General features: G+C 45.5%; 1 protein-coding gene across 2 annotated transcripts in view; it reads left to right on the forward strand.

The window, feature by feature from the left end:
• Positions 1–5705: 5705 nt before the first annotated feature.
• rims3 (regulating synaptic membrane exocytosis 3) overlaps positions 5706–27920 on the forward strand; it is a 55938-nt gene continuing 33723 nt past the window's right edge. The window contains exons 1-3 of one of the 2 annotated variants that reach the window (XM_031586521.2): positions 5706–5765; positions 6047–6369; positions 18011–18323. In XM_031586521.2, the coding sequence (XP_031442381.1) occupies positions 18053–18323 (271 nt within the window). In that variant the 5' untranslated portion in view covers positions 5706–5765; positions 6047–6369; positions 18011–18052. Of the gene's footprint in view, positions 5766–5877; positions 6370–18010; positions 18324–27920 lie in introns of those variants that run through there. The other variant, XM_012831465.3, reaches the window with a different exon arrangement.

A 27920-nucleotide genomic window follows, 5' to 3' on the forward strand; every position in this document is an offset into this window, starting at 1 on the left:
ATAGAGACCTAGTGTAACAATGAATACTATTTTACATAAGAAAGAAAAGTGCAGGAATATAACTACTGTAAGTGCAAGTTAAGAACTAGTGAGCGGAAATAGCATTAGAGGAAGGATAAGGAGAGGTAGAAAAGCGAGAAGAAGGGAGAGGAAGTGCAAGTTAGGAGAGGAGGTGCTCTCTGAAGAGTTGGGTCTTCAAGAGCTTTTTAAAGGTAGAGAGGGACGCCCCTGCTCTGGTAGTGCTAGGCAGCTCTTTCCACCAACGTGGAACTACAAATGAGAATAGTCTAGATTGCCGTTCTTGCACAGTCGGCTGTGCTAAACGACAGCATCCTGGGGGTTACATTTGCCCTTAAAAGAGCATTTAAGTAGGTGGGAGCAGAACCAGCAATCACTCTGTAAGCAAGCATAAGTGACTTGAACTTGATGTGAGCAGCTACAGGCAGCCAGGGGAGCTCAATGAGTAACGGGGTGACGTTTGCCCTCTTCGGTTGGTTTAACACCAGACGCGCCGCTGCTTTCTGGACCATCTGTAGTGGTTTCACCACACATGCCGGCAGGCCCGTTAGGAGGGCATTGCAGTAGTCAAGGCGTGAAATCACCAAGGTTTGCACCAGCAGTTGGGTGGCAACTGGGTTAGGTACGGCCTGATTTTGCGGATGTTGAATAGTGCAAATAGCTAATGATAAGATGTAGTGCTGGAATGAACACTAGATGACAGTAAAGTCACCAGGATTATGCCTCCTCTGTCATTTGTAATGATCTTTGATCAGGAAGTGATCAAGTCATGAGTAATGTTGAAAATCACTACATGCGCTACTACAAATCTCTATTGTTCTTTAGATTTGATTATTGATTTGTATTTTTGTATCTTGTCGAAATGTGTATGTTATCACTACTGTAGAATACTAATGAATTGAACATGTATGACCTAGGTGCCACTTTGTGTTCTTGACATAAGTTACTGAACCAGAAGTATTTTAATCCATATAAAATATCTCTGCAATTTAACTTTGCTTTCCTGTGCATGACAGGTGCATGACGTAATAAATAAACCTGTCTTTCTGGGTTTACATCCAGTGTTATTGGTTGAACTGTTTTCCAAATAGTGCTGTGAACTAAGTTCAAGTGTACAAGGGACATTTAAAATGAGTAATAATGTGTCTCCACAGTCCACAGTGAATATACAACATATACAGGGGCTACAATTTGTACCGTTTAATTTTCAGATTCATTGAATTAGTGGTCAGTGGCACTGGTAATAGTCGTGACTGCATTACATTTATAAATTAGAACTGGGAATTGTTATGGAGTATGTATCCCAATGGACTATGAAAAATAACATTAAAGTTCTCATTGATTATCCTCAGTTCAAATTCATGTCACACCCCTTGATGTATGGCGTATCCTATGCTAGTCATGTCATGATTACTGCAGAAATATTCGTCCTTGCTATTGTTCCACCGCGCACAAATTGACCATGATAACATATTTTCATTTGTTCAAGCATCCTTGACCTGAGGGTGACACTGACAGATACAAACTTTCCATACTGATTTTGACTGTATTTTCTTGATGACGGGTCATATTTAACCCTCCATTATATTCCCTTAACTATAACTGCTATTGGTCTCAACAGTGAACTTTATTATGTCAACTCTGGCCCTTCTCTATTGATGTGTAGCCACCAAACATAGGCCTACAATGTGTGTTATTCAGTTCTCCATAAGCAGTTGCTATTTTAAGTACTAATGTTTTCGGTTTATCCCAAAATACACCATTCAGACCTGAAAAATCATTTACGAGATCTTACAAGGACCATCAGTTTAATAATAGAGTCCCTTGACTTAAATCAGACTGTATATACGAAGTGATATCGCAAGCTGTGCGTAATGCAAATGTTGCCGTGGCCTGCGTAAGGCAAAATGGGTATTGGCCCCAGTATGTGGCAGTTTCAGAATCAAATCAACAGAGGGCGAAAGCTTATCAACGATGATGTTCGGACCCAGGGAAGTGCACAGAAATAGTATATCTTAGACACGCTGAGCTGAGGTCCAAAACATTGGTCAGAACGAATATTTTTCTGGGAGGCACATCTTTATTTAGAGTTAAAATGGCTTTTTAAAGAGTCAGTAAACAACTACGTACATGGAAAGCAAAGCACCCGTGTACTGGAGCAACCCGTCTAAAGACAAAGCCCTGAGGCACAGAGTAATTGATTATGCTTACCGGAGCTAGTGGCAGCTCCCACCGAGTCTGTGATTGTGCAAACTGCTGCTTCAGGGGTATTATTGCTGAAAGGGGCAGATTTTAAAAGCTGACATATGTGCTGTGAGCCACAGAAGACCCAAGACACACATAGCGCGTGTGAAAATGACCTGCTCCTGAGATAAGCAAGTCCCTGGCATTGGTGAAGCTACTCTGAAAGCAGACGTGATGGAACTCTGGCAGAACAAAAACCTCTGCAGCTAGTTTGATTACCCCCCTGAGCAACTTCTTTGTGTAAATGCTGACGAGTGTAGACGTATATGATGCGCAACATGCAGCTCAATTTTGAATACCAGTATAGAAGATATGATTCACATCTGTTTGGCATTGATGCATGATGTCTATCTAATCTTATCTGACAGAGCCACTGTTTTAGATAGAAATATATACATTTTTTATATATATTTCTATCTTATATATTGTGTAGTACTTATTGTGTTTTTATGTTTTTATGTTTACTGTATGCACCTATACACCAGAGCAAATTCCAGGTAGGTGTAAACCTACTTGGCAATAAATACAATTCTGATTCTGATAATTGTATGATGAAATGTATGCACTTCTGTAAAAATCAGTGTGTGAGAGAAAGCATTTCTTAAAGATTTAGGCCTAGATAAAATCGTATTCAATTCTGTACTCGATAGCAACAAGAGCTTGCTTATGTAAAGCTTACAGGAGCAAGGTAAAGAATTCAGAAATCTCTATAATTCCGTAAGACCAGCAGAGGAAATTGGTTAAATCTCAAAGACTTGTGCTGACTCGTTGGTGGCTGCATTATCCCAGCGTTATTGAGTTCGGCTAATCATGCTATTATCCTGGGAGAGTAGCGCTGCAGAAAGCGTGGGCTGTGTCGCTGTGTATTAATAACTGATATTTCTCAAAGGGCTCTTATGAAACGACGTGCCTTATTCAGGATATCAAGAAATCCTTCAGGGAGATTTCAGAGGGAGGTTAGGTATATATTTAGAGTTGCATTGATACAATTGATGTTGTGAGTTTAGGTGATGTTTCCTGTTATTGTTGTTGAATATCAGTGCCTTATTTGCCATAAACACAACTGGGTCTTTACTATTTGTCATGAGGATAGGGGATGCTCACCATAATTGTTTGATGGCCTGAGAGGAACAGCAGACACCAAGGTAAAGTTCATGTAATAGACAGACAGACAGAGAGAAACACACATTCTCTCTTTTTCTCATTCTCTCTCTCTCTCTCACACACACACACACACATTGAGCAATAGCACATGGAAAAACACACACACCAAGAAAAAAGATCAACCGGCAGATGCCCCCACTAACAGGGAACATGTGTCCGAGGAAATGGTCAACGTTTCCTACATAATTCCATTTCCACCCCCCCCCGAGACGCTCACAAACATGCCTGGATGTCCTGAACTGGGCTGAGGGGGATTGGTAAATGGGGCCCTGGCCCCGGGAGCTAAATGGATAATCTCTGCTAACAGAAGACTGCAGTCATTCTCCTCCCAGCGGCATAGAGAGCTGTGGTGACAACCCAGCCCAGGCAGGCCAGCCAGGTGGTTGATTCGCTTACGGATCTCCTCGGACACGGTCATTAAATCCCAAATGAAAAACTTCTCCAACATGATAGCCCATGCATGCACAAACATATTTTTAGCTTCTATGGAGAGTGTGTATACACTGGCCTCTTACAAATGTCTGTACCAGACTCTGACACGCTTGGGTTAGTTATTAGCATCATGCTGTTAATATGCCCAGGTGTTTAATGACTGTTGTAGCTGGTGCGTAGATGGATGTATGAACTGTATAATAACACGTCTCGTCACTACCTGATCCCTGCTTGCTGCTTCCAGCGGGTTTGAAGTGGCTTGAGTGGCCTTTGTAATTGGAGCAAAAGAGCCTGTGGATGAATTGATTGTATTGTGTGAACTGTAACATTCCTTAGGGGGAGAGCAGTATTGATCTGATGTTGTGATGGATGGCAGTTTGTTTAGTACCATGTGTGGTCTATAAAACAAAGGATTTTTTTTTTGTTTCTCCCGCTTAAGGCAAAAGACACAGGCAAGACTGAAAATATGACACTCTGACATGATATTGGCTCAAGATTGAGGAAGCGCAATATTCTGCCAATTTTCCAAAGTGAACATTATCTTGATGAAAGACTTGAGAGTCTAGAAAGATTAACATGGTCTCCTTATTCGTTTTCATTGCTTCATTTAACTGTCACAGTATTTGGTTATTTGGCAGCTATTTCATTTGTAGTGCCTTACAGTGCCGTGCATGGCAAATACATCTCCATTACTCTAGCCCTCTGACAGGTCACATCCATGGCACTCAATACACTATACTCCACCAATCACAGTATATCCCTACGATATGTCATTATGGTTATAAATCATGTGTCTTAAGGGTGTCTTATCCAATGACTCATTCATCAGTAGCTGGGTCCGATTATGGAGCTTAGTAAAGCGCTATAGACATTAAGTGGATGCTGTGCTGGTAGGTCTTGCTTATTGGACCTCAGTCAGAAGCAGCATCTCTGAACCCCTGGGGTGGCAGGAGAGGGTGAGAGCACACAACGCTGCCTTTGAGCAGCCTGGTTTGCTGGATGAAACAGAATAGTTAGGTCACCACCAACTGCACTCAATGAGGGTTCAGAGAACTCTTGGTTTGCTCCTTTAATGTTGATGTATCTTTTAATGTTTTCTTTTTCCATTTAATTTTTTAAAGACTGTTTTCTCAGTACCTTAATTAAAACCCTTCACTTGTCTGATTTATATCATATTTATGAGCATTTAGCACTGTGAATGTGTTTTCATTCAAAGCCTCTCACAGCATTTTAAAAGGACACATTTTAGTAAGATCACTGGGAATGGAGTCCATGACAGTAAGCAAAGCAGGGTTGAAGCCAGGCTACAAGACTGGATCTTTCCCAAACCCAAGGAAACAGGTGTATTTGATTACTGCCACATCTATGTCTGTAGATTTCCATTCATTCATTTAGCAGGTGCCAGCTTACATACAGTATACCTTTTTAAAATCAGCATATCTCCACTCTTGGCATCATACCGATGTCCTTGATGTTGTTAGCTTGTTACTCAGATGACCTCGACTACAGATTCTTGTAATATGCTCAAAGGCTTATTGACCCAAGGAGAGGCTTAGTCCCCACCACTGCTCTGACCTCTTACAGCACACACTCACTAGCAAGCATGAGTCTTCCACACAGGAGGATCAGCCATAACACTCCCAGTAGCCAGAAAACACAAACAACTTTCACTAGCTTAGCAGGAGCTTAGGTTATGTGCTCTTAAAATGTTTGGCTAGGTCTACCAGTGCAGTTCATTTCACGGGTGAAACTTCTGAAATGACTCTGTCAGGGTAATTACTGATGTTTGGATAACCCATAAACTTCCCAGGGTCAGTGCATATTGTATGGCGTCAGTGATGTATGCAGTTGTCTGCTTGTTGGCTCTGAGTGATTGGCTATAGCAGGCAGGCATGTGATCTGAACAGGTGAGTAAAAGTCCCACAATTAAACTATTGAGAAATCAGTGTGTTTATGTTCTTAGACTTGCAGTAATTCCAGTAGGCTAACCTACAGTAAATCCCCTTTTTCGAGCATCACAATAGACTATCTTCTAGACGGATGCTCCAACCAAACAATTACTTTGATTGGGTGTTTCGCTGAGGAGTACAGCGGAAGTGTGTGCCTATCCATGCCTGATTATTGGTTTTAAGTTAATTAAGATTCCTAATCATCGTCTCTTATTATCCCGTGTGCTGCTTGCGCCTAGGGATTAAGTGGGTCAGGTGAGTAACCATGGAGATGCGTTAGCGAGGGAAAGGGGATGAGGCGGCGTTGGACTCGGTGCGCTATACAGTGAAAACGCGCCGCGGCTGCTGTGGTTTCAGTCAGTAGTGCTTCATCACTCTCGAACGCAGCCTCCCAGTCCGTGGTGGATGCAGCCCATCGAATCGGAATCGGATACAGGCGTCCAAGAACCAGCAAACGAAATAACAACGATGCCATTCTCCACGAGACAAAAGAAACAAAGAATTATTTGACAACTTCTAACGAGTCCGTGCCTCAGCCAGAGCCACCGCTTGCTGTTAACTGGTAAGTGTATAGGCTACAGCCGCTTGTGCCATAGTGAAATTAATGCTAACGAAATTATTTCGTTTCCCTCGACTATGCACATTAGCCATAGAACCAGTGTTGGACGGTGGGTGAAAGGATGATAACAGGGGACTCTCTGTAGTTGTTCAAGCCTATGGCATTATTGTTCATGAATATATTATTTGCACGGAATAAATTACAAATCTTCAGCTCCACATAATACCACTGAAACAGAGACATAATGATTCAAAGCAATATATGTGGTTGTAGTCACACATTGATGTGTATTAGCATTGTTATTGCTCACACTTTCAATTTCAGCTGATTCTATTCACAGTGTCCGCTTTACAAGGGCAACGACCCTTCATTTATTGTGTTGAACATTTTTGCGCTTTGTACGCTGCTACTGCTCTTTGTGGATGGATCAGCTTAATGCATTCTTTAGTTGGTATTTGTGTTTGTGTTTGTTTGTGTGTCTGGTTGGTGTTTAAGTGGGAGACACGTTTACTCATTTTCTGACTGTGATCTGTGTTTTGTATGGATAACTGTCAAATGTAGCCGAGTCGTCCTTCCTTCGCTTGTAAACGGACGCGCTTCGCCAACCAAGAGATTACTTGCGCTAAAGTGCGAATGTTATCCCTTTTCAGGCTACAAGTCAGGTCTGCACAGACGTATATTGACTTTTAAGTCTATTCCATTTCAGTGAATGCAGTTCACAGTCCGGTGTCCAATTATTGCCATTAATTTGCCAAGTGAGACGTAAATGCGTGCTTGGTCAGCACACAGGCTGTAACTTTACCTGGCAGGGCGACGTTGGGTCAATATTTTGTGGGTTAGAATTAATTGTGCTTTTTGACACGGAATCCATGAAAACACACAAGTAGATAGAGAAGGATTGCATTTGCAAATGAACTCCTTTAACAAAATGTGGAAAATCATATGACTTGTAGTCTGACAAAACCCAGCGATATATTTACCTGAAAAGAAAAAAATACCGCTCACGAATTGGTTATCTGATTTCTAGTGCGCATGGTGAATGGCAGTTTTTGCTGAATATCTGAATATCTGAGTTTAACTGTTTAACTGGAGATGATCGGTGACTAGATGAGACCACGGAGAGGGAACAGGCAGTCACACCTTTTCACCTGTCACCCTTTCAAACCTCCCACCGATTATCTGAAAGGTGCAAAAGGCTTGTAGAAGAGCGCAGTTCATCTCGTGGTCTTGGCGACCAAACTCTAGCCAATGTTTTGACAGTAGCAGATAATAGAGCTAGTCTACCGAAAGACCTCCTGCCTAGCGTAGGTACGCACCAGTGGCTAAACAGAGTAGATGGACGGAGAGAGAGGTACGAATTTCTTGTGTTTACATTCCCTTGTCTCGGTCTAGGACGCAAAGGCATCTGATAGAACGATTTGAAGGGCACATAAGCAGCTCATTGGAAATACGAGAGTACGACCACGAAATAGTCGAGGTGCAGAATTGGCGGATAGCGGTCAGATTCCCAACGAGGAAAAGTAAAGTCAACTGTGAGCTTGTTCTTCTCCGTTGCAGAGAATCTGGGCAGCTCCTGCCTCGCTTGGCAAAGGTTTGGGCGCCAGAGCTCATGCGCATATGTTAACTGAGGATTTATCACCCGGACACATATGGGCCATATTGCGGCATACAAACACGCATAAACGGAGCCACTCATCACGGCGTTAACCCGTGAGTTAAATCACAGTTTATAAAAATAACTTCGCATTCAGAGAGATTTATATAAAAAAAAAAACAGAAACATGAGAACATAGATTATAGATGGCCATAGTTTGTCACGCATTTCCCCTACATTGCCTTGTCCCGGCTTTTAAGGGCATGTAGGGTAGACGGCCACATGCGCGCAGAAGCTGAGTGGTGCGCTGGTCTGTTGAAATATTCAGAGGGTCCCGACAGGGGTAGCGTGGCAGAAAAAAAAAAAGAGAGAGAGAGATGTTGACATGCTGGCTGACCAGGGAAAGGCCACTGCGCTTGATGGTGATGCCTAGAGGACTAGGAGAGGGAGAGGACTCTGAGTGGGGTTGGTTGGTGTTCTGGGTCAGTAAGAGTGTGTGATGATGGTCTGTGTGTCCCAGACCAGTCAGGGGCAGCTAAATCTAGCACAGGCCACCATACTGATACTGATTTGGGTGGGGAGGGCATTCCCTCTGACAACACATGTTCGTTGTATTTTGGACAAACTGGAAATTACCAGTGGAAAAAAAATAGCTCAGGCCATCATAATGTTATGTTGTGCTAGTTTTCTCCCAGATTAGACCACCATGGCCATGCCAGTCAAGGTTCTTGTACATCATTAACGTAAATGATTGGCATAGCAACGACAGACATATACTCTGAATTTGTACAGTAGGAAAACAAAACAAAATAAAACAAAGCAGGTTCATACAAATAATAGGGTTATGCTGGTTCCCCACACGTTGGCAGGCTAAGGTTAATCTCTGTGTCCTGGGATTATGTTAATATTGCTTTTCCATATTCCCTTCTATATGTTCTATTCCAACTCTAGGGCTGGGCAGTGTTACCAAAAATGTACCAATATAATCATTTCACAGTGTATTTAGCTTACCAAACTAAATTAATTTATTGAAAAAAAATCACCAGATTGTGATTGGTTGTTTTTATTACTTAGGTTGAATTATAAAGAACACATATGGAATAGAAATGCATACATTACAAATTTCATTTTCATTCAAGTATCAGTATCCTTTAAACGTATTAATATTTGCGGCCTGTAGCCCCCTGGCCCCTCCCACCCTTACCCTCTGGTCTTTGATCTCTGTGTGGCCCTTACAAACACACACAAACACACACACACATATTCACACACACACACACAAACACACGCGGACACACACACACACACACACACACACACACACATGCACACACACACACACACACACACATTCACACACGTACACACAAACACACACAAACACACACACACATATTCACACACACACACACAAACACACGCGGACACACACACACACACACACACACACACACACACACACATGCACACACACACACACACACACACACATTCACACACGCACACACAAACACACACGGACACACACACAAACACACACACATGCACACACACACACATGCACACACACACATATTCACACACACACACACACACACACACACACACACACACACACACACACACACACACACACACACATTCACACACGCACACGCACACGCACACACACACACACACACACACACACACACACACACACACACACACACACACACACACACACACACACACACACACATTCACACACGCACACGCACACGCACACACACACACACACACACACACACACACACACACACACACACACACACACACACACACACACTCCTCCCCAGTCAGGAGGGGTTTTTGGAGGCGGAGCAGCAGGCTTTCAGGGCCTGGCCGTGAATCACCACAGCCTCCCTAAGTGATCGCAATCATAATGTAGAGGCCCGGGCGCGGCTCTTTTGAAATGAAAATGAAACAGAAATAACACAAAAGTAGATATTTATCATAGTAATCAGTTTGGGTTTCATGGTGTGTTTATGCGCGCCATTTGAATTACGGAGAGGGTATCGAGGACTTGAGAGACAACAATGGCTCGTATGCGGTCGGCGAGTTCAAACACGCCAGCTCGTGCCTAACGTGACGATCTTAATCACCGTCTGGACACGAGCTATTTATAAATATAAACACATTTGGGAAATGACTATAATGTCTAACATTGAAGAATTGGCCGTCTTAATAGCCAGTGGATTCTGGTGGCTCACAGGTCTCAGTAAGGTTGGGTGATCAGACCTAGACCACCTCTCCCTGCTTCATCTCCTTTGATCAAAAGCCCACCTCCCCATACTAGTCCTTCTCCTAACTACGTCACCCATGGCCCTACCCCATACGACTGGGGAAGAAGGAGACTCAGGGACCACCAGATGAGCCCTGGCCTTGGGTGATGTGTGCCTACAGCTACCTCCTGATTTACCCTGCCCACGCCCGCGCACCGTTAGCCCCAGATCTGGAGGAGGTGGGTCAGGCCGTGATTAGTCGCCTCTCGAGAAAACGGGACAGCAGTCACACTGGGGCCCTGTGTCATCCATCACCGCTCTCCTAACCCAGATCTCTCTTTCTCCATCTCTCTCTCTCTCTCTCTCTCTCTCTCTCTCTCTCTCTCTATCTCTCTATTATCCCTATTTGGTTGCCAATGCCAATGAAAACTTGGAGAGTTGTTTCAGTCTGAGGAGGTTAGGAGATTGTGAGTGTGTTTTTTTCTGAAAGTGCTCCGTCTTTTTCGTCTGTTCTTTCTCTCTCTCTCTCTCTCTCTCTCTCTCTCTCTCTCTCTCTCTCTGTCCCACTTTGTGTATCGTGTCCAGGCCTTTCGTTCAGATCTCTCTCTCTTTCTCCATCTCTCTCTCTCTTTCTCCATCTCTCTCACTCTCTCTCTCTCTCTCTCTCTCTCTCTTCCACTTTGTGTATCATGTCCAGGCCTTTCTCTCCATCCCCTCCTTGCAGATCCTGCAGAGCTCATCCCCCCATTCTGTCGTTCATTAAGTTATGGCTCTGAAAGATTGAGCAACGATCGCAATCTTCACATATCATGACTCTCAGTTAACATGACAAAAGAGGACATTGACCAAAACACCTGTTGAAACGTGGGTGAACTTCACATGAAAAAGTCCTGTGCAAGAGTAGATTAGACATTTCACGCCTTTCTATTCTTTGGCCTTTCGTGTGCTGTGGCCTGGGCTCCAAGGCTTACACTTGGGAGCATTTTCTCTCCAAAATCTTGGATATCAGTCAAGGTGTGCACCGAGGGCAATACTAACGTAAACAACAGTTTGAACTCTCCAGAGTGCTAGCATCCAAACGACATCTAATGTGTTTATGGTGGGATAAGGGGAGAATGTTTATGGAAACCTGTGGATCTGGGTGAAATATATTCAAATATTTAGTTGCAATTCTTAAACTCTTCCATCACAAGGCATTCCACGTACATGTGTGATGTTTGTGGGGTGTTAATACATTTAGACACTGTTACACCCTTCTGCCCTTACAGTGGCAGTGCAACCAGTGGGGCAGGTTCTTGGGCGTTACCTTCAGCCACTTAGCATTGGCTATTTTGGTGCCAACAAGTTTGTTTCTCATTGGCTGGTTTCAGTCTTGCAGGTGTGTGGCCAATCAGTTTATGGTTCTGGTTACTGTGGTCTTTAGTCAGCTCAGATGATTGGCTCTTCATATTTTGCTGCCAAAACCATAGCACCATGAAAAAATATGTTGGCAGTCATTTCTATACTTCATGGACTGTGTGTGTGGCTTTTGTTAGATGTGAGTAACATTTTTGGGAAAAGTACTTGTGGCTGCAAGGCTGTCTAGGTGGAACAGCATGGTGAGGTTGTGACCAATACCAATTTCTCCTTGTGCCACTCAGCAACGCACCAATTAAATACCCAATAGGATTGAATCAGATTGGATTAATAGAGAAAGCCACCGAGAGAGCCCGGAATTGAAATTGTTGGCCTTGTTAATTACGCGCTACTGAACCAGCGTGGAAGTGCAAATATGCTAGAGGTTTATCAGTACAAATAAAATTTCACGTGACAAGAAAACCTAACGGAGCCCTGACTGAAAGGACGATCAACAGAGGGTGAATGCTGATGTCTCTCCTCTCCTCACCTCTCCTCTCCTCTCCTCTCCTCTCCTCTCCTCTCCTCACCTCTCCTCTCCTCTCCTCTCCTCTCCTCTCCTCACCTCTCATCTCCTCTCCTCACTCTATTGCTTGACATCGATTCCAACTGTTTACTGAGCCAAATAACAGTTTCTGCGGTAAAGTTCCCCACCATTAAACTCAGTTTCAAGGCTGTTCTGCCAGTTCCTTCTGCGAGTTGTTCAGCTAGAGGTTAGTTGCAGAGATGTCCATGCCAAAAGGCAGGAATGAACTGTTTGCACGAGAAAGGTGGCATCACAGAGCCTGCTGTCCACTGCTTGGATGGTACGGGGGCAAGGAAACATGTCCTATTTCCTGCTCAACCGTCCACACTGCCTGCTTTTATACCAGTTTTACACACTTGCCAACACGCATTAGATGCTTTCATACACACACACACACACACACACACACACACACACACACACACACACACACACACACACACACACACACACACACACACACACACACACACACACACACACACACACACACACACACACACAAACACACACACACACAAACACACACACACACCCACACACACACACAGCACGCCTAACAACACACAAAACAAGTAGTCATTGTTAAGCCACATGAGTGGTTATGGAGTGTTTGTGTGTGTATGTGTTTGTGTGTGAAAAACATGGTGTAAATGCTTACTGCTCACATGGGGTCTCTTGTCACAGTGCTCTCTCACTCTCTTTCTCTCACTCCCCCTCCCCCCATCTCTCTCTCACTCGGTCCCTCTCACCTCTCTCTTTCTCTTACTCTGTCTCTCTCTCCTCTCCTCTCTCTCATTCGGTCTCTCCCCCCCTCTTTCTCTCACTCTGTCTCTTTTCCTCTCTGACTCCCTCTCTCTCTCTCTCTCTGTCTCCTCTCTCACTCTCACTGTCCGTCTCAGGGATTGAGTAATGCCTTTATCAGTGACATAGGGGAAGACAGGAACACAGACATTCATTCCTCTGCTTAACACCGTGTCACTCCATCAACACACAATTATCTCACCAGAGTCAATGGAGAACATGACACTCCTGTGTGTGTGTTTGTGTGTCTGTGTGTGTGTGTGTGTGTGTGTGTGTGTGTGTATGTGTGTGTGTGTGTGCGTGTATTTGTGTGCGTGCATGTGTGTGTGTGTGTATGTGTGTGTGAGTGTGCATGTTTGATTCCCTGTGCACCTGTGTGTGACTTTCTGTGTGTGTTATTTGTGCATAGCACGAAGCCTGTTTGGACTCACTGTTCACATTCATTCCAAACTCTCAGAGACTCCAAACAACATCACAGTAAATAATCAGTTAGCACTGGCCCTCAGCAGCTTAAATATATCCACAAAAAGGCTTTACGTGTTCCTCTGGACCACAGACAGTGCAGGCCCAGCCAGAACGCCTGGCTCTCTGACATGTCAACATCTTATTTGTTGTAGCGTCCATCCTCGTTACCGTATCAGCTGTTTGTGCGGTGGGAGTAGGGGGAAGGTGAGAGGGCATAGCCATCACATATTTCCCTCGGCATTAACACTTTTGCAAGGGAAGATTAACGCCGTATGACAGAGCCAGCCTGGGTGACAGGAAGAGGGATAAGGCAGGGAGGGGTGTTGAGAGAGTGAGGGGAAGGATAGACAGGGAGAGAGAGAGAGAGAGAGAGAGAGAGAGAGAGAGAGAGAGATAGAGAAAGAGAGAGAGATGGGGTTTGGGGAGAAGTGCAAAGCTGCAAATGAGGCTAACGGAGGAAGAAGTCTAGAGTCTGTCTAATGGTGTTAGTGCTATCTTTTTCTTCACCCTGTCTCTCCACCTTATTCCCCCTTTCTTTCTCTCTTTCTCTTCATCCCTCGTCCTGTCTTACTTTCACCTATTCTCCCTTTCTCACTCTACTCCTCCCCCATCTCGATCTATCTGTCTTCCTTCCTCATTCACTCTCCTATTCTCCCTCTCTTCTCTCTCTCTCTCTCTCTCTCTCAGTCACCCTCTCCCTCCCTCTCTCCCGTGTTCTCCAGCCCTTTCTCCCTGGCTGCTTGTGTCTGTGTTAGCGGGCTTGATAGCAGGAGCTTCCTGTTCCCTCCTGAGGTGTGAGGATGGTGTGGGAGCCAGGATCGGATGGACGGATGGAGGGAGGGAGGGAGAGGAGGGGTGGACGGAGAGAGTGAGTGATTCAGGGAGAACAGATGGATGGGTCAGCTAATGTCCAGGATGACCCTTCCTGTCTCTTTCTTCATCTCTGCTTTTGTCCATTTTATTTCCTCCATTTCCTCTCTCTCTTTTTCTGGCGATTCGTATCAACTTTGTTGGCATGTACAACAGTGTAGCCAAAGCAATGCCCATGTTGAAAATAAGACAGACAGACAAGAAATACATACAAGTAATACATTTCTCTCTCCCTCTCCCCTCTCCCTCTCCCCCTCTCTCTCTCTCTCTCTCTCTCTCCCCCTCTCTCTCTCTCTCCCTCTCTCTCTCTCTCCCCCTCTCTCTCCCTCTCCCTCTCTCTCTTTCCACCTAGTTCTCCTCTGTTTGGTGGAGCTCTAATAGAATTCTTCAGCTTCCTTCTCAGCTCTCTCCACTCCCCCTTCTTTCACCCCTTCTTCTTCTCACATCCCTCCTCTTTCTTCTCACATCCCTCCTCTTTCTTCTCACATTCTTGCTCTTGTTTTCCCCTCATTCTGCCTCCTTTTCTCCGGAGGAGACTGCGGCGAGAATACCACTGGGGCCACGGGAGCGCTCCGGCTTCTACGCGAGCGTGTTTGTTTACGCGCGCGTGTGTGTGCGTGTGTGTGTCTGTGTGTGTATGTGTGTGTATGTGTGTGTCTGTGTGTTTGTGTGTGTGTGTGTGTGTGTGTGTGTTAGATTTATTTGAGAGCTGAAATAGATTAAGCTCGCCCCTCTCTCTCTCTCTCTCTCTCTCTCTCTGTTTCTCTCCAATTCATTCTCTGCTTTCATCTCTCCATCCTCTCCAGTGCAGCTTTCCTTCATTCTTTTCTGCCTTCTCTCAATTCTTACCTGTCATCTCTCTCCTGCTCTCTTAAATTCTCTACTTCCCCCTCCCCCTTTCCCCCTCTTTCAGCACAGCTCTCTTTCTTTCTCTCTCTTTCCTTCACTCTCTTCATTCTCCCCTATTAGCATACCCCCCCCTCTTGTTGTCTGTTTCTCTCCTTCCCTTTTCCTGTTCTCCCCTTTCAATACACCTCTCTCCCTTCACTCTTTCCCTCATTCCCTTTCCCCATTCCCTCCTCCTTTATTCCTCTCTTCTCTGCACCCTCTTTCTCTTCCTCCCTCACTCCGTTCTCCCTTGTTGGTGCTAGCGTTTCTGCTTGTCTCGCTCCAAAAGCACATCGTCTCATTGCTTCAGTCTGTGTATGACTCATTTTTACTCTCTATTTCTCATTGTTATTTATGCGATGACTCAAAAGTGCATCAGTGAGTGTTGATGGCTTTTAATATGGGCTGTGAGCTTCTCACATTGACCTCCAGCGTGTCCTCACGCAAAATGGAAAATTGCGCTTTATTTTTGTTTTGTTCCTCTGAAATGTTGAGGTTGGTGCATCAGTGTATGTTGGTGTGTGTGTGTGTGTGTGTGTGTGTGTGTGTGTGTGTGTGTTTTAGAGACCATCTCTGTGTGTGTGACCTTGCTTTTTTCCTTAAGAGAAAGTAAGAGGAACAGAAGAAGTGAGACACTTAGAGTTAGAGAGAGAAGGAGAGAAAAGGATGGGGAGAGAGGGGGTGGTAAGCAAGAGTGAAAAGAAGAGTGTGAGAGAGAGAGGGATGGGGAAAGAGGGAGAGGAAAACAGAGAGAGATGGGGAGGGATAGAGATAGAGTGAGAGAGAGATGGGGATAGAGGGAGAGTGAGAGTGGGAGAGCGATGGGGAGGGATGGAGATAGAGAAAGAGAGAGAGTGAGAGAGAGAGTGAGAGTGAGAGAGATGGGGATAAAGGGAGAGTGAAGGAGAGAGGGAGAGTAAAACAGAGAGAGATGGGGAAGGATGGAGATAGAGAGTGAGAGAGAGAGATGGGGATAGAGGGAGAGTGAGAGAGAGAGAGAGAGTGAGAGTGGGAGAGAGAGATGGGGAGGGGATGGAGATAGAGAAAGGGAGAGTGAGAGTGAGAGAGAGGGAGAATAAAACAGAGAGAGATGGGGAGGGATGGAGATAGAGAAAGAGAGAGAGTGAGAGAGAGAGAGTGAGAGTGAGAGAGCTGGGGATAAAGGGAGAGTGAGAGAGAGAGAGAGAGTAAAACAGAGAGAGATGGGGAGGGATGGAGATAGAGAAAGGGAGAGAGAGAGTGAGAGAGAGAGAGGGAGAGTAAAACAGAGAGAAATGGGGAGAGATGGAGATAGAGAAAGGGAGAGAGAGAGAGTGAGAGAGAGAGAGAGATGGGGATAGAGGGAGATAGAGAAAGGGAGAGAGAGAGTGAGAGAGAGGGAGATGATAAAAGTGGAGTAGCCAGTGAGTGCTGCGGTCGAGCGCAGAGCACCTGCATGTTTAATGTGCCCCTGGGTTGTGGGTTTAATCTCTGCATCATAATTCTGCAATTAGATGAGCAGAGAAGGGGCCACTCTTTAGCTTCCACTAGTCTACGTCTTAAAGGAAGAGGGACAAAAGTGAACCTCTATATAAAAACGACTTGACCTGACCTCGCAAAACCCCCAGCTGGGCCATGTCTCCGAGTTTGGGCAGTATGTCTGTGTGTGTGTGTTATTGTGCGTATGTGAGAGAGTTGGAGAGAGTTTCGCGAAGACACTTTCTCAAGGTCACATTCTCTGCTAAAAGCTCACTGGGTGTTGGCTTACTTCTGAACAGATCTGGCTGTAATCTGGCGTGGATTCATCTATGAGGGTCACCTCCTAGCCCCAGTAACCCCCAGTAGCCCCAGAATATGGTCCAGCTCTCCTATGGCCTACTGGCCCCTTTCCCATGCCCTGGTTGACCTTTTAGACCTGACTGACTTAAGTGTCAGAAATACCAAGGTCAAGGGATCACTTCACATCCTGGCTCTGAAGATGTATCATCACAGATTAGTATGATTGAGAGTAATATGTACGATTTGTAATTGTCAGATAGGTAAAAACAAGAACAAACAAGAACAAAAACCACGATACTGTTTTAAACTGTGACGCAGGATCTATGACTGTTCTCCTTCTCAGCTGTCTCTCTCTCGCTCTCTTTGGCTGTCAATGTTGTCTGTATCCTGTATCTTCCAGTCCCCTGCTGAGTTTCATGTCATGGTTGAAAATGCTTATTATAAGCCGACTGATAATGTGTTTGAGGATCTGTGGCTTCACTTGCGGCAGATGGGGATTAACTTTTTTATGGTATTAGCTTATACTACCAGAACTGTTACATAGAGTATTATACACAATGTTTTTATAAACACTCATGTTTTCTTAATGGTTAAGTGAAGGGATTTTCAAGTCTCTCTCTAAATGCTCTGTTGGCTTAGAGTCCTCAGTTGAATATTGCCCAGATGGATATTGGATAGACACACAGACAGTCCGCTATGAATGAACACTAGCATCATGGTGGAGAGGAATATTTAAAACGATCACAAACTGGCAACAAATAATTAAAGGTAATGTGATAATGTGATGAGGTGAAATGCACTTATGCCAATTAACGACTCCTGAAACCTAATTTACAAATGGTGAGGATTGTTTTCATTTTTAATGGTCTTGTTTTTTACAAGTTACAAGTAAGCGTTTTTTAAGCCTCCCCCTCTCTCTTCGCACACACACACACACACACACACACACACACACACACACACACACACACACACACACACACACACACACACACACACAAACACAGAGAATTTTGCTGCACAATAAACAAAACCTTGTATGTATACATTCACATGTTATCTCTCCTTTTCTCTCTCCAGCCCCGTGCACGCGCCCTTTACCCTTAGGCCAGTGCAGGGACCATGATGCTCAGCGGCTCGGTGGACGTACCCAGCCCAGGTGGGATGAGCGCGGCGGCGGCGCGGAACGTGGTGCGCAGCTCCAGCATAAGCGGGGCCATGTACAGCCTGGAGAAGAGCCCCAGCAGTGTAGGAGGAGTGGCTGGCGTTGGGGGCCCGGACGCTGGGGGCCTCGTGGGAAACAAGAAGCGCCGCTCCAGCCTCGGGGCCAAGATGGTGGCCATCGTGGGGCTCTCTCAGTGGAGTAGGAGCACCCTGCAGCTCAACCAGCAAGGTGAGGGTGCGGGTGTGGGTGTGTTTGTATGTGTGTGTGTGTGATGGGAGCATACATGTGTTAGAATGTGTGTTTGTGTGTGTGCATGTGTGAGAAAATGTCTGTGTGTGTGTGTTTTCAGGATATGGTTACCAAGGATTTGTGTGCGTTAGGGCAATATGTAGCCTGTTATTGACATCATGCTGTAATCTTAAATATATTGTACTTCTCAGTTGGTATTACAATAAGGTACATGGTACCATAATATGAAGATGGGCCAAAGATGTTGGAAACACAAGGATTTGTGTTTGTGTTTGTGTGAGGACGTTTTTGTATAAAGTGGCTTGTGGTTGTTTGTGTAGCAAGTGGATGTTGTTTTCTATGTATTGGTTTGTGTGTGTGTGTGTGTGTGTGTGTGTGTGTGTGTGTGTGTGTGTGTGTTGATCTGGAGTGCTGTGCAGGTGCTAAGTGTGTGTTTGTGTGTGTGTCTCTGTCTGTCTGTGTGTGTGTGTGTGTGTGTGTGTGTGTGTGTGTGTGAATGGCCAGTGAGGGTGGCTGAGTTGCTCCGGGAGCTCCACAGTGAGCAACAGCTTAATTGGCGGTGCTAGCAAGCCCAAGGTCACAGATTCAATTTCCAGGCAGCTTAAGCTCAAATGTTTACCCTCATAAGAAGCTTTGTTTTAAATTATTCTGACAAGGAATTAATGAATGGTTGGATGTAAACCATATAAGTATGTCCTCCTAATATGGTATGATGATTCTGTGGTGTCTAACCCTATGATATCCAGTAAATTATCCCTATTTTGTTGCCAATGCCAATGAAAACTTCATGTGTTGTTTCAGTCTGAGGAGGTTAAGAGATTGTGTTTTCTTCTGAAAGTGCTGTTTTTTCATCTGTTCTCTCTCGCTCTCTCTCTCTCTCTCTCGCTCTTTCTCTCTGTCCCACTGGCTTGTTAGCTTTGTGGACATGGTTCCCATCTCCCTCCTGCCTCCCTGTGTCGGCTAATTTGCCTGATGGGGCTCAGGTCAGCGTGACTGACTCTCTCCCCCCCTCTCTCCCCCTCTCTTTCTGTCTTTTCCCCTCTAGCTATTTTTCTCCCTTCCTCTCCTGCTTTTGATGCGTATGTCTCTCACTCTCAGTCAGCATGTTTATCTCCGGTTTCACCTCCTTCCCTCCCCCTCTCCTTCTGTCTCACCTTGTCTTTTTGCCTCTCAGTCTGTCCATCCCTTTGCCTCTTTTCTTCTCCCTCACCTAGTCTCCTGACTCCCCCGCCTCTCTCTCTTTCACTCTCTCTGTCTCTGGCTTTCTCTGTCTTTCCCTCCCTCCCTTCCCTCATTTCCCTTCCCCTACCACAATGGATACTCTTCCCCTTCCTCCTTTCCCTTCTCTCATCGTTCTTCCCTATTAGCTTCTCTTTTCTCTCATCTCAGGCCTCCTGTCTTCTCCCCCCATCCATTTTCCCCCTCACACATTTTTATATCCTCTTTCCCTCTCTTCCTCCTTGGTCCTTGTCACCCCTTTGTGGAAGGGACTCTTTCAGACGCGTCTCTATTCTCTGACGGTGAGAAGGTGTTGGATGTCCTTAAAGTTCAGTGTGCTGCTCTGCAGCTCAATAGGACTCCATATTATAATCTCCTCCATCTGTAGCACAGTGTGATTGTCAGAGGCAGATTCCCTGATTACAAAATGGGGACAGTGATAGAGAGATGGAGAAGTGTGAGTGTCTTTCCTTTTTTTCCCTAAAAAATCACAATGGGCCTGCTGCCTATCAAATGGTCCTTCTGTGCTGAGATGGGGGACAGTGTTCGCAAGTGCCAGCTGACACGCACACACACACACACACACACACACACACACACACACACACACACACACACACACACACACACCCACACACACACACACACACCCACACACACACACACACACACACCCACCCACACACACACACACACACACACACACACACACACACACACACACACACACACACACACACACAGACACACACAAACACCTGGCCTTTGAGAGCTCCTGTTGAATGGCCTTGTGCCTTTGTTCTGTCCTGAAGGAGTGGGCGTTCTTTTTTTCGTTCTTCATGAAGGGATCCACGGTCATCTCAAGCAGTGTGGAAGGAAGCAATTTTGTTTCGCAGAAAAAGGACGAATACGAAGACGTATCATTTCAGTATTAAGCAGTTACTCAGCAGACCGATCAGAGCATTTAAAAGGTAGGGTAGGCGATTCTGGAGAAACCAGCAAGAGTAAAATAGATTTAGAAAGAATACAACCGAAGCCACTTCTCTAAAACCATGAATGCCCACTGCCTGAGAGAGAGAGAGCGTTCAGTGTTGGGGTGGGGTGGGGAGTGCAACGAATCGTTGTCATCGCTAACAGTATCCAATGACCTCATGTCTCAATCTCATTCTCACAGCTACAAAAACACACTAATAATCACCACATTTTTAAAACGTCTTAGTCAAAGCCAATATAGACAAACAGAAGAAAAATTACCCTCAAACGACACTTGCCCACAGTCATAATGCGGACGACCGCGAACATATACACAGATAGATTACATACACGGTACATGTAAACATAGCTATGCATACACTGCTAAAGTTGACATTGTGCTAATACGTAAGGTAACCACAGAAATAACTAGCTACATGGTTCAGGAAAATAACAGGTCCCCCTCAAAACAAAACCACCAGATAATTACCTGTGCAATACAGCAACCATGCTGTCACTCTTCAGGCCCTTCAAGTCCCTCAGTTGTCACCATCATTAACCCTGTTAATTCAGAAGGGTATTTTTGACAATTTCCGCCTATATTGCACTGTCCCATTTAAAACTTGAATATCTATGGTTCTAAACATTGCATAATAACCATTCATGGCTTAAATTAAAGAAGACACTTGGCCCATCAAATGCAATCAGTTAAAATGTTTTATTATGTCATTTTAGTTTACATTTCAGAGCAGCAAAACCAACATTTTTGTCAGAAAAAAAACATAAAACGCCTAGTGTTTTTTTTATGTTTCAGTGTAGAACTGGGTTTTTGAATGTCATAGGAAACTAACATTTACATTTCCTGATGCAACAACATCTTGACAGTGTGTGTAAAAAATTTGAAGCAGATAGACAAAAGTTTACAAGTGTTACACATCAGTTTCCATATGGTACCTTTAGACGTCTCCAAGTGTCTCATAACCTCTCCAACCTCACCAAATACAACATCCAGTACCTGTCACTGTACATCAAGAATTCATACTTTTTTCTTGCTTTCTGTACTACAGCAAACCATTCTGAATTAATTTCAGTGTAATATATTGTAATTTATTGTGACAACACATATGATGGTCTATAGCCTCTCCAAAATATACCCAAAAACCTATCCAGATCCATATAAAAGTACATCATGTATGTTTCGTGGTTTTGTACCCAAAAGTACATCATGTATGTTTTGTGGAGGTGTGTGGTGGGGTGTGGAGGTGGTGTAGGGGTGTGTGGAGGTGTGTAGTGGTGTGTGGAGGTGTGTAGTGGTGTAGTGGAGGTGGTGTAGTGGTGTGTGGAGGTGTGTAGTGGTGTGTGGAGGTGGTGTAGTGGGGTGTGGAGGTGGTGTAGTGGTGTGTGGAGGTGGTGTAGTGGTGTGTGGAGGTGGTGTAGTGGTGTGTGGAGGTGTGTGGTGGGTGTGGAGGTGGTGTAGTGGTGTGTGGAGGTGTGTAGTGGTGTGTGGAGGTGGTGTAGTGGTGTGTGGAGGCGTGTGGAGGTGGTGTAGTGGTGTGTGGAGGTGTTGTAGTGGGGTGTGGAGGTGGTGTAGTGGTGTGTGGAGGTGTGTAGTGGGGTGTGGAGGTGGTGTAGTGGTGTGTGGAGGCGTGTGGAGGTGGTGTAGTGGGGTGTGGAGGTGTGTAGTGGGGTGTGGAGGTGTGTGGAGGTGGTGTAGGGGTGTGTGGAGGTGTGTAGTGGTGTGTGGAGGTGGTGTAGTGGTGTGTGGAGGTGTGTAGTGGTGTGTGGAGGTGGTGTAGTGGTGTGTGGAGGTGGTGTGGAGGCGTGTGGAGGTGGTGTAGTGGGGTGTGTAGGTGGTGTAGTGGTGTGTGGAGGTGTGTTGGGGTGTGGAGGTGGTGTAGTGGTGTGTGGAGGTGTGTAGTGGTGTGTGGAGGTGGTGTAGTGGGGTGTGGAGGTGTGTAGTGGTGTGTGGAGGTGTGTGGTGGGGTGTGGAGGTGGTGTAGTGGTGTGTGGAGGTGTGTGGTGGTTGTGGAGGTGGTGTAGTGGTGTGTGGAGGTGTGTAGTGTGTGGAGTGTAGTGGTGTGGAGGTGTGTAGTGGGTGTGGAGGTGTGTAGTGGTGTGTGGAGGTGTGTAGTGGTGTGTGGAGGCGTGTGGAGGTGGTGTAGTGGGTGTGGAGGTGTGTAGTGGGGTGTGGAGGTGTGTGAGGTGTATGGTGTGTGGAGGTGTGTAGTGGTGTGTGGAGGTGGTGTAGTGGGTGTGGAGGTGTGTAGTGGTGTGTGGAGGTGGTGTAGTGGTGTGTGGAGGTGGTGTGGAGGCGTGTGGAGGTGGTGTAGTGGTGTGTGGAGGTGGTGTAGTGGTGTGTGGAGGTGTGTAGTGGGTGTGGAGGTGGTGTAGTGGTGTGTGGAGGTGGTGTAGTGGTGTGTGGAGGTGGTGTAGTGGTGTGTGGAGGCGTGTGGAGGTGTTGTAGTGTGTGTGAGGTGGTGTGTGTGTGGAGGTGTGTAGTGGTGTGTGGAGGTGTGTAGTGTGTGAGGTGGTGTAGTGGGTGTGGAGTGTTGTGGTGGGAGGTGGTAGGTGTGTGGAGGCGTGTGGAGGTGTTGTAGTGGTGTGTGGAGGTGTGTAGTGGTGTGTGGAGGTGTGTAGTGGTGTGGAGGTGTGTAGTGGTGTGTGGAGGTGGTGTAGTGGTGTGTGGAGGTGTGTGTGGGGTGTGGAGGTGGTGTAGTGGTGTGTGGAGGTGTGTAGTGGGGTGTGGAGGTGTGTAGTGGTGTGTGGAGGTGGTGTAGTGTGTGTGGAGGCGTTGGAGGTGTGAGTGTGTGTGTGTGTAGTGTGTGGAGGTGTAGTGGTGTGGGGGTGGTAGTGTAGTGTGTGGAGGTGTGTGTTTGAGTGTGGTGTGAGGGGTGTAGTGGTGTGTGGAGGTGTGTAGTGGTGTGTGGAGGTGTGTGGTGGTGTAGTGGGGTGTGGGTGTGGAGGGTTAAGATGAGATGAGTTCTGTTCTGATGAGATGAGATCTGTTCAGATGAGATGAAATGAGTGGGGAGCGGACAGATGCATCTCCTGCAGGGACATCTCTCTGGAAAAAATAAATCAATTGGCAAATGTTACAAACAACTCAGCAATCCAGCAAAAAAAATAAAGACATTGTAAAATAACCAAACACAATATGCAACTAAAAACAAGAAAGATGCAGACATAGAGAGTACACAACAGGAGAAATATAACATGCCATACATACCAAAATGTATGCTAATAGTATTATGCGTGTGTGAACGAATACATGCAGACATGTATAGTTTACATCAGGACACAACACAGCAAAAATAGCATGTAGCTAACGTTAGCGAACTTGCTAGCAGGCTTGCTAATTTGCCAGACAAATACATAGGCAAGCCAATAATTTGGAAACGTACAAAAATGCATACCAATAGTATTATGCGTGTGTGAAACCATCCATACAGATATGTATTTACATAGTTTACATTACGAGCACACAACACAGCAAAAATACCATGTAGCTAACTTTAGCGAGCATGCTAGCAGGCTGGCTAATTTGCCAGAAAAATACATAGGCAAGCCAATATTGTGAGAACATACCAAAGTGCATACTAATAGTATTATGCGTGTCTGAAAACATAAATGCAGATATAGATACTTACATGTCATGTCTAGGACACAATCCAGCTGTTCCAATTGTGTCCATGGGCAAACTCCACGTTTTGTGTTGAATGCGCAAAGCCTGTGCTCGGAATGACTTCTCTGGCGCATGGAAAGCGCACCAGAGAACCTTCGGTTACGCGTGGACCAATCACACCGTAATATTATTCAAAGACAGGCAATGGGCATACCATTGTAAACATGAGAATGAGTACTATTGGATAGAATATGTGTCAATCAGTTTGTAGTAACTGGATTGGAGAAACAGGCATTTTGAATGCGGTCATCTGTTACAGGAAGTGGTTGGTTTGTGGGCACTAGACATGAAAATTACGGTAGAACAAGGAATAAAATGTACTGTGGCCAATAAAAACTACACAGTTTCGTAAAGAGATATATGGCTTTGATTATTCAGGTATGTTTTAAAAATATATATTTGTCATGGCCACGAGGAGCTCGAGAAGATTGAGATCATATGATATGGGAAATGGAGGCATGTTTTGTGCTGTGATGTGAGTACATAAATAAACCACAATAATATCCTCAGGTAAACTATTCAGTGTCATCATTTAGTTGTTTGGATAGATAACGATTTTTTCATGGCAGATAACAAGACATTTTGGCAAAGATAGCATGTTTAAATGGACGATTAGTTTGAGGAGGCGTCAGGGGGTGGGGCACAGCAGGGGGCACACCACGTTTTTCTTTTGGTCGTTTCTAATGAACTGTTGAACACAGGCATTTGATATTACGTGTGCCTGTGGCAGTTTTAGTGCTTTTTCAGAAAAAAAGTCTGTTTATGGTAAAATGTTTTTTATTTTTGTGGCTACATGCACGTAATTAAGATGTTATCAGCCCGGTTGCGCCGATGCTCCCGCTAGGGGGCGTGTCTGAACTAACAAGTTAACTCCTGACTGGTTGGGGCTGTGTTGGGTTGAAGAGCTAGGTTGTGGCTCTTTATGTTAACTGCCAGATAGCAGGATTACTCAGCTGGAGCTGAGCCTATACTCATTGAGGCTCTAGTCACACCCTTGTCATCTAACGAGCTACAGAAAATGGAATCCATACACACAGACACAGCCCTTCCTAATCTGCTCTACACAATGCTTGTCCTTGGCAACTGCTGACAGCACGGCATGGCACTCTGGACTCCAGAAAACATTTATTATTATTGTCAAAAAGCCATGTTGATTTGGGTTTGACCTTTTGCTTTATCCAACCTCATTTGGTTGTTGCCTTTTCTACTTCTGTCTTTCTTTTCTTGCTTTTGTTTAGCAGTGGAAGCTGTTGTAGGTATTGGTTTTGAACAGAGAGTTTTTGCGGCACTGTTCCCTGCCAAATGCTATATGTCAAAATTCACAAATAAATGTCACACGATTCACAAATAAATGCAGGGATGTTCACAAATGGTGAGCGATTTGTAAATGCACGTTCGTTGGTCTGTGAATAAATGAATCACATGACATGAATTTTGAAACTATTCTAATTCCATAGTGAAAGACTCTGGCCACTCAGGCGGAATGTAAAGACAATTTCAAGAAATAAAACAAAAAAGGGTTCTAAAATAAATGGCCTACCCTGCCTTCAAATGCTGTATGATGAGTGTGTGTGTGTGTGAGGGAGTGAGTCATGGCCGTTGAGAGTTGTGGGATTTAGTGTTTATAGCTCAATAATGCAACACAAGCTTGGCGCGCGCGGCTCCTCGGAGCCTGGCTGTCTCTGCTGGCTCCAGTGCTTCCTGAGGTGGGAGTTCTGAGAGAGTGTGACCTCGCGGTTGTTTTTTTCTTTCCTCAGGAGTCCCTAGAAGTCATTTCTTCTGCCTCCTTATGACCTTTACCTCTCTCTCTCTCTCCCTCTCTCCCTCTCTCACTGTCGTATCTACTCATTACCTTTCTCTCTGCAACTCATTCGATCAGCCCCTTCTCTCTTTCTCTGTTTTTCTTCTCTGTTTTTCTTCTCTGTTTCTGTCTCTCTATTTATATTCCTCTCTGTCTTTCTCACGCTCCATCTCTCTCTTTCTCTTCTCATTCTTTCTCTACTCTCTACTCGCTCACCTTCTGCCTGGTGCCCTGTAGGGTAATTACAGGCGTGCTGTGTTGAAAGATGGGGTTGAGCTGCGGCTCAGCGTTCAGCTCCCTCTCCACCTGCCTCTAGCACTCACAGTAGCTAACGCTAACCCACCCGCCCACTCTGCACAGCACAGCAGAGCAGACCAGCACAGGCCAGCCTCTCAGATGGGTAAACATGCCAAAGACACCCATGGGGGACTGGCTGCTACAGTAGAGAGAGAGAGGGGGAGAGCGAGGGAGAGAGAATGAGTAAGGGAGAGAGAGAGGGAGAAAGAGAGAGAGGAATTGGGCGAGGTAGTACTTTCGAGTCTGTTCCCCAGCACCTATTTTCTGTTCCTCCCATTTGTTATTTTCGTCTTTTCTTCTTTAATGTCATCCTATTTTCAAAGACATCTCACCCTCCCATCTCATGTGATTTGCCTCCACATAATAGGATTCTTTCATTTGTTCCGTCTCATACCTACTCCCTCTTTTCTTCATGGTTTCTATCTATCATTCTATCTTTGTCTCCATTTTGCTTTTTCTATTCCCCCCTTATCTATCTGTCTCTTTCTCACTCTTCCCCTCTCTCTTCCTCTCTAAGTCTCTTTACCTCTCCCTCTCTCCCATTTTCTCTGTCCCTGCCTGCCTCTTTTTCTATCTCCTATTCTCCCTCTCTCTCTCTCCGTCTCTCTCTGTCTCCCCCACGTCCTGTGTACACACCTCCCAGAATCCTGTGTGTGGTCACCTGTGTCTCTGTGCCGTATTCTCCCCCTAAATAGGATGACCTTTTCTGGGAACTGTCATCTGTGTGAACCCTCCCTGCAGGGCACACATTGCGGCCACATAGGTGTATGTGTCTGTGTGTCTGTGTGTGTGAGTCTGTGCGCATGCATGTGTGTATGTGTATGTGTGTGCATGCATGTGTGTATGTGTGTGTGTGCATGTGTGTGTGTGTGAGTGTTTATGTCTGACTTTGTAGTGTGGTTGTATGTGTGTATGCATGTGTGTGTGTGTGTGTGTGTGTGTGTGTGTGTGTGTGTGTGTGTGTGTTTGTGCGTGTCTGTGTGTGTGTGTGTGTGTGTGTGTGTGTTTGTGTGTGTGTGTTTGTGTGTGTGTGTGTGTGTGTGTGCGGCAGTTGTATGTGTGTATGCATGTGTGTGTGTGTGTGTGTGTGTGTGTGTGTGTGTTTGTGTGTGTGTGTGTGTGCGTGTGTGTGTGTGTGTGTGTGTCTAGGATCAAGAGGTCATCAAGGCACCACTATTCCCCCTATCTGAGTCATTGGCATATCCCTCCATCCTTATCCTGCCCCAGTGTACCTCTGTTCTCTGTCATCCATCCTCTGCTATGGCTTGTGGACTCCAGCCTTGCTGGAGAGGGAAAGCAGACAGCTGCCAGGGTAGGTTATGCCAGAACTGGGCCACACCGGGGCCAAACCCTCCCCATAGTCAGCAGCTGTTTGGCTGGCATGCGGCCAAGAAGTGCCATTTAAGATCCAATGCAGTGCCGGAGAAGTCATCAGCCAGGCAGTTACTGCCAGTTATGCACCCTCTTCTACAGGGCTGGCTCATGGTGGGATGATGGCCAACAACTTTTGTGCCCCTTAACTTAATGGATGTAGGGCATTTAGAGGGGAGTGGGGGAATATGAGGGAAAGGAGAGGGGGGAGAAGAAGTGGGGATATGGAAGGGGA

This window comes from Clupea harengus, chromosome 19 (genome assembly GCF_900700415.2).
Source record: "Clupea harengus chromosome 19, Ch_v2.0.2, whole genome shotgun sequence".
Classification (NCBI taxonomy): domain Eukaryota; kingdom Metazoa; phylum Chordata; class Actinopteri; order Clupeiformes; family Clupeidae; genus Clupea; species Clupea harengus.